The 7,449-nt window shown below is 47.0% G+C and overlaps 3 protein-coding genes across 3 annotated transcripts; all 3 read right to left on the reverse strand.

The window, feature by feature from the left end:
* Positions 1-315: 315 nt before the first annotated feature.
* On the reverse strand, positions 316-2,819 carry LOC108083359 (uncharacterized). The gene is made up of 4 exons (XM_017179102.3): positions 2,569-2,819; positions 1,252-2,162; positions 1,017-1,188; positions 316-963 (listed from the first exon to the last, which is right to left on the reverse strand). The coding sequence occupies exons 1-4, from the start codon at positions 2,657-2,659 to the stop codon at positions 620-622; spliced, it is 1,518 nt and encodes a 505-aa protein (XP_017034591.1). The 5' UTR covers positions 2,660-2,819; the 3' UTR covers positions 316-619.
* Positions 2,820-3,410: 591 nt separating this feature from the next.
* Positions 3,411-4,475, reverse strand: LOC108083348 (uncharacterized). Its single transcript, XM_017179092.2, has 2 exons — positions 3,811-4,475; positions 3,411-3,753 (listed from the first exon to the last, which is right to left on the reverse strand). The coding sequence occupies exons 1-2, from the start codon at positions 4,457-4,459 to the stop codon at positions 3,425-3,427; spliced, it is 978 nt and encodes a 325-aa protein (XP_017034581.1). The 5' UTR covers positions 4,460-4,475; the 3' UTR covers positions 3,411-3,424.
* Positions 4,476-5,151: 676 nt separating this feature from the next.
* On the reverse strand, positions 5,152-5,909 carry LOC108083382 (uncharacterized). The gene is made up of 2 exons (XM_017179129.2): positions 5,556-5,909; positions 5,152-5,482 (listed from the first exon to the last, which is right to left on the reverse strand). Exons 1-2 carry the CDS (start codon positions 5,773-5,775, stop codon positions 5,226-5,228), a joined length of 477 nt encoding a protein of 158 aa, XP_017034618.1. The 5' UTR covers positions 5,776-5,909; the 3' UTR covers positions 5,152-5,225.
* Positions 5,910-7,449: the final 1,540 nt, after the last annotated feature.

Consider the following 7,449-nt stretch of genomic DNA (forward strand, 5'->3'; position numbering starts at 1 on the left):
ATTGTTAAACAACAATATATATATAGGTATATACATATATATATATATGTATATATATATTGAAGAAATAAAAATCAAAACAACACCCAAACTTAGTCCTGGGAAATACTTAAACCCGGTCTTTGGGCAGAAGTTAGCCAAGGCTGGCTTACAACTGGAATTACAAGTGTTTAATTTATGCGTGAATATCGTGAGTAAACACACGAGAGTTATATTTAGAATGCTGTTCAAACTGTTGACTTCCGAGTTAAAACCCTATAAATATTTATTTATATATATTTATAAATAAAAAGAAAGGGTGTAATGAGGCAGTTCTTTTACAGGTCGAGGTATATATATATTTCTTGTACTCTTAAAATTTAAATCTTATATCTTAACATACATTGAGGTTGACAGTATTTTGGCATACAACGTTTCACATTGGTATTATTCTCTCCTCAGGAAGAGGTACAGTCACCCAGACCAGTGTGACCATGTTGTGCTGGTGAGCACTCTCTCCTGCCAGTCTGACCCTGCTCCTTTTCTCCTCTTCCTTCACTATCTAAGACTATCCTATGGGTTCTAGCTTAACCTAGATGACTACTGATGGGCGCGGCTCTGGGCAGATCCTCTCTAGCTACTAATCCCTCTGCTCCTGCTCCACAAATCGCCTGAACTGTGAACTCAGGAGACTAGTGAAGTACATCTCCCGGGCATCACAGTCCACACCCGTGGGCGTGGCAATCCCTAAAACACAACGACTGCCGCCGGGCCGCACCAAATGGAGCACACTGCTTACGACAGAGGGACAGGGGGCGCAGGTGCTGTCATTGGAGAACCGCTGCAGGGCAAGCTCACCGCCCTCCGGCGACAGGCAGATATGCAAGCCGCCCAGCTCCTTGACGCCACCATAGTTGGGCAGATCCTCGCAGGCCCAGCTGGGACGCAGCTGCATGGGCAGCTCGTACAAGGGACAGTCGGTGGCTGGAAGGGATTTGTTAGTCTCTCACTCAATCTATGTCTCAATCTCCACTTACCTTCGCCCTTGCCCCAGGCCACGGCCACCAGGCTGCCGCTTACCTGAAGCCGCGCCAACTCAAACTGGCTGCAGATGGGGGCCAGGCTCACATTGGCCGAGCTCTCCCGGCCCAAACGCAGGGGATCCTGCAGTCGTATAAGAGCCAGATCATTTCGAAATTGAGCCAGACGCTGGAGGGATCAGATGTTACCTTTTAGCTAGAATTTGTGATTTAAAATCCCCTTCAGACTCACCACAATGTCTGCCAAATAATCCTCGTCCACGTCGACGTCCCGCATATCAGCCACCCCGAAAACCGCATGACTAGGTCGCTGGCAGCCGGCGGCGCTGAGTAGGAGCTGCGGGGTCAGCACCAGAGCGGAGCAGTGATGCAGGTGACCGTCGAAGGCGGCATTTGGATGGGCCAAAGCGGCCAGGTGACGGTAATGCGGCAGCAGTGCATCCGCCCGGGCAATGGCGGCCGCCTCCTGGGGATCCGGCTGTGACTTGGCCTCTGAGGAATCTTGAGGGACTCCCAGGCGGGTACCCAGCTTGGTGCCGCGCGGCTCCAGCGGCAGATTGAGGGGACAGCAGATGATCTCCTCGTGTGTACCATCGCGGCAGGTGGTGATGTCGTCGTCCCTTAGACGACCCTGCCGCAGGAGCGTGTCCACGCTGGGGCAGGCGGACACGCCGAGGCACTGGCCCTCGTACAGCGGAGCAATGCACTCTGCTCCCACGGAGTTGTCCCGCAGGGTGTCGCTGTCACGCGTCGGCCTCAACGGTGCGGGTGTCGTGGAGGCCTGGACATATTCGAGGTCCGTTTTGAAGATGGACAACCAATCGTCGCCATTGTCAGGGGCAGGTGTGGTAGTTGTCGTGGTGGTGGTTGTTGTAGTTGTAGTGGAGGTGGAGGTGGAGGTGGAGGTAGTGGTGGAGCTAGTGCTAGTGGATGTTGTGGTTGAGGGATCGGTGGAATCTATGCGCGGTAAATTGATTGCATCCTCTACGGGACAGCAGATCTTCTCGCTGCGACTGGTGAAGCCGCAGTTCACCACGGTCTGGATGGTCAGCCTACCCACTTGGAGATGCGAGGACAGGGTCTCGCAGTCGTCCAAGGCCTGACAGCGGCTGCGGTAACTAGCCGTCGGACAGGGGTCACCCACTGCAACAGGAATCGGTCAATGTCAAAGGCATATTAATTAAACACTTAACTAAACGGGAATACATTATAGACAATTGTAAAAAAAAAGGCCATTTAGAGTCATAAATAATATATTAGGCTCTAGATAACTGTGTCTGTAGTTCAGGAATCTAAAGGTGCCCAAGGCCCTGACTGGCGACTCTCACAAACGTATAGTAATTCTTAAAGATTCCTGAATTAAATCTTTGTATATATACATTAAATATATATATTATTAAATATATGCAATATATATTACATATAAGATATTATATCTAGTATAAATATCAACCAAGCTCAAAGCCTTTGAAAACTTATAAGGCTGAGTTGTGGGTTTATAGTTATAGCTATACTGGTACTTCCTCCTTATACTTATAGGCTTACGCACCCTCCAGACTGTAGTATCCCCGACAGAAGCCCAGGCAGAGGCTCGACAAGATCAGGGCTGATACAAAGCCCGATTCGCCGCGACGTAACATGGCTCGTGGCGATCGATCTCGTTGCCAATGCTGGTGTTTTGCTGCTCGTTTATTTATTTATTTGTAATTTGCTTTTTTTTTTTTGTTGTATTGTTTTTGCTAAAAGTTCCCCTCCTCCGGTAGCTGGACCGATCGACGGCGCTGCTGGCTATCAACTGACAGCCGGAATCGGTGACGACTCTCAGAGGCTGTTTTCCCCCTCCAACTGGTCCAACGATCGATCGATCGATCAAGAGAGAATGAGCGAGAGAGCGTGGCTTAGGGGCTTCCAACATGGTTGAGTCGCTCCAGATCGGAGGAGTTAGTCACTGGGTCGAGAGGGTTTTTGGGAGAAACCCTGGTGGGTAGGAGAGAGTGCTTCGAGTGGGGGGCGCGACCCACCACTGGACAGTCATGGCTAAATATATATATTAATTACAAGTTGCCTGAAAGCAGTCTCTCCAAACTCTGAGGGAAAGTACAGTACGGTACTTGCCAGCGTGGCCAGTCCTTGACACCAGTCTCACCAGTGTGACCTTTCTGCTAGAGATAACAGTGTCATAAACCTAATCCAGCCTAGAAGCTAATCTCATTATTATAATAATAATTTTAGAAACAAGCTGAATATTATTATCTATACATCGAATGACTCTGAAGGAAAGTACACTAACAGTCCATGATAATTTCGCTAGTGTGACCACATTGCTAAAAATAAAGGTTATGACGATCCTGCCTAGAAGCTTCTTCAATCATTTATTCAATCGCCACTAAATATACATCGAATAACTATTGGGCATCGCGTATAAACTTGGCTACATCCGCGTTTATTAGACTGGTGTAGTACAGCTGCGCACCGGAGTCATGGCAATTGCTGCTGGTGGGCGTGGCCACTCCAGCCACACAGATGCCATCGTCCGGGAGGACTGCATGGAGTATACTGGCACTTCCCCGTAGGCACTGGTTACAGGCGCCAGCCTCGGATCTTAGAGGTTTTATGGGCCTCACATAAAAGTGGGTCTCGTTACCGATGCCCCTGACCGGTAAGTTCACTTCCACGGCACTCGAACTGAACTCACGCAGCGACACTTCCATCTGAAACGGATGGCAATTCGTGCCTGGATGGGAAAATAATATGTCAATACTTGCCTATGGACGACAGTCCTGGGGCTTACCATTTCGTTGGGAGAAGCCCACAGCCACCAGTTTGTTGGCACTGTCGAATTCCCGTTGCGTACAGATGTGGGCTACGAATTTTTCCTTGAAGCTGCCATTTAGCTTGAGCAGAGAGAGATCGTTGTTGTAGTTGGAAGCACCCGGGCGATCATACCTAAACTCTATAGGGCCATTGTAGAGCTTAATGAGGCCGAGACGAGCTCGAGTAGGTGACTTGTGCCCCTCCAAAGATTCACCGCAAAGGGCGGAGGTCAGCACAAAGTTGGGCCGGACAAGCACGCCTGTGCATCGGAAGGTATGGTCGGAGAAGTGTTCTGTGTTGAAGGCCAGTTCCGCCAAGTGACGATACTTCCGGGCATTGGACTCGAAAAGAGGCGGAGGCCTGCCCGAACCCTGCTGTAAGCTGGTATCCTGTGGCGGTTGGTTGGGGCAGCAGATAAGCCCCTGGGCCTGATTGCATGTTACTACATCCTCACGCTTCAGTTGTTTCTTGATAATATAATCCTCAATGATCGGACAGGTTTTCATGCAGGTGCTGCTCGGATAGTTGGCCATGAAAGGGCAGAAGCTACCCTCAGCCTGCTCTGACTGAGCCCAGGTCAAGAGCACAGGCAGTGTCGTCAACAGAATAAACGATCTCCAAGCCATGGTGTAGCCGCTCTCAGAATCGGCATAAAACTGATGCCCGGCATTGGAGCTATGCAGTATGTATATGGATCACATATTTCCAGTGAATTCGGGCTTTATCAGCTTTCACGCACAATCTGAAAACAAATTATAATAAAACAGAGGTCGGCAAAAAAAAAAACACACTCAAAATAAAACAAAAAATATTCCAAGAAACAAGCTTCATTTTTAGCTATTAATTTTAAGTATTCTTCTACAGATTTTAAATGAAAAGTTATAATAGTAAGATGAGTAACGCACATACAAAACACAGCGCTCTTTTTCTCCCTGGCTGGATGAGAGCCTGGTATGGCGCTACTCATCTTATTCTGTTTATAATCAAATGATAAGGTTAACCCAGGTTAACATAGCTCTTCAACTCCCTTGCCTCTGGCAAACATTCTTTCAATTAGCCGGTAACTAGGCTGACGCAGTTGGACAGGCCGGAGAAACCCAGACGGGTGAGACGATAAGACCCCAGCCACTTCGCCCAGAAGCATATATACTATATATACATATGTATGCTGTTTACTTTCAGTTGTGATAAGCGAAACAATTTTTGTGGATTTGCAAAGGAATCTGTTTTTTTTCTGTTTTCTTTTAATAATAATACTCTAATAATACACTCGAGGATGGGGAACAGGGGCGAACAGGGCTGGAGTTCATGATCACAGTTGGGTTCCAAGCGAAACTTTATTTGTTGCTGAAAGAGTTCTAGGAGAAGATCAAAGAGCAGAAAGCTGGGTGGCTAGTATCCATAGATGAACGTCTCGTAGACAAAGCTGCGCGTCAGGTTGGAGGTAAGCAGGATCTCGGCATTGGTCTGACCAATTCCCCCCTTGGTCAGGTAACCACCGGCATCCTCTGCCGTCATGTCCACATACACCTCGATACAGGTGAGCGTGACACCGGTGCTGGCTCCCGCCGGGTAGCTCATCATCACCTCGATGTCATTGGCGCTCGCGAAGCTCTCGTCGTCGTAATGGTTAACAATCAGCCGGTCGCCTAAGGAGAATACGTAACGGTTTCTCTGGTGAGTCTGGATTTAACCCCAGTGAATCCAGCTGCTGATGCTTACCCGGTGTTCGCTCCCCGGAGGAGAAGACAACGTTGCCCTTAGAGTGCTTCACCTTGTTCATCTCCTGGAGCTTCACATCCGGATTGAGGGCGGTGTACCGCGTGTCATCCGTCACCGGTGTGATGTCCGTGTAGTAGAGATCGCTGGCCCGTGCATGGGGCTGTCCCGAGACGTTGGCCGATACGATGATGCCCAGCACCAGGCAGATCACAAGCAGCATTCTCAGCGGTGAACACACCACAAAAATCACCAGAAAAAAAAATAGGAAAGACCGAAGTTTGGAAACCCGGAATCAGGGGCTTGGTTTGCTCTTTCTAAATGCACTCTATACGGCCGCTTTACGGATTTTGGCTTGTGCCGGGGACTGTGTACCGCTTTTATACGGCCTCCTCTTATCGGCGGTCACTCCCGTTGATAAGGCGGGGCCCACCAACAACTCTGAACGATAAGCCTAGGAAATGGCCATGTCAGTTTCGGCAGGCCGCACTTAGCCCGCACTCAAAGAAGCAGCCATTAATTGGCTATAATTTTTCGATCAGTTCCTATAAATAGGCCTGGTTAGCTTACACTAATCGTTAGCGGCCATATCGTTCACATTCTGCGGTTTGCTACAGATTGTTGACTCAGAATATAGACTATTTCAACACCCAGTACCCGACGTCATCATTGCTTATACACTTCCGTCTCCTCTTGGCGAAAGGCTTCCCCCACTTGGCTTATCTGTTACGTGTCCACGATCAATTTCCACAAACAGTGGTGGCCAAAAGTAAACTACTTTGGGAATTACAGAAGTAATTGTATGTGAGTTCTATGAAAACCTTATCGTTCCAAATGTACTACCTGCAGAAGAAATATCTATGAATTCTATAAGACCTTAACATATATATTTTTTACTTTTAAGAAAAATCGACCTATGTAACTAAAAACATTATTAATAGAATTGGGAAAACATTCCCATGAAAGTTCCCATAAAATCAAGGCAAGCCACCAATAATCAATTTTTTGAGAATTAATTCTTATATTTTTCTCAGACTTTGGGTAATTTTATGATTTTCTTAATGCAGCTCCTTATTTAATTAACATAACAGCGAATTGATGTTACTTCAATGTTAAATTTTTCATAAAACCAAGGCGAATCTGACCTAAAATATTTTACCAAAATATATCGCACTTGGGCAATTATAATTCCCAACTGGTTTTAACATTCCTGACATGAAGTGACGGTTGCCGTCCAATTCATGCTTACATCCTAGGATCTGGGATACTCAAAAGGTGTTATGTACGTATGTATGAGCAAGTGTCTATATAGTGTAGAGTACGAACAGACAGACATGGGTAGATCAACTCTGCTGTTGATGCGGTTTGAGTATTTACTTACCTTATAATTTTGTAAGAACATATTTTAAAGCAGTGGTGCCCAGGCATGTCAGAACTTAACTCAAATTGTAAGAGCAAGATCCTGACTTGTCAAGAACTATAGCTGTACCAATATATTTATCTAATTGTGCAAAACTGTATACTATAAATTGAGTTCTGGTAACTTCTCTCACTGTCCCCAATCGCTTCTGGGGCGCGTGTTTGTTTGTTTATTCGATCTTGGCCTTGATATGCATATTGGCGCACAATGGCAAACAATCTAATGAGCAAATAAAGCCCTATCTACAAAGTCAATTGCCAGTGTCTACGCAACATAACATCATAGCCAGGGACAGGGCCATGGCCAGGGCCAGGGCCACGGGGCGTTTGCTGAATCAATTCTCAATTGGTTGACTGACGTAGTTAGCTATAGTTATTCAATAGCCACAATTGATTGTTTGGAGAAAGTTCCCTCGCCACAACCACGGTTATTCCCTTGCAGCTTCGAGAGCGCTTAGCTGGGATCCCATGATGACGT

Source organism: Drosophila kikkawai, chromosome X (assembly GCF_030179895.1).
Source record: "Drosophila kikkawai strain 14028-0561.14 chromosome X, DkikHiC1v2, whole genome shotgun sequence".
Taxonomy (NCBI): Eukaryota; Metazoa; Arthropoda; class Insecta; order Diptera; family Drosophilidae; genus Drosophila; species Drosophila kikkawai.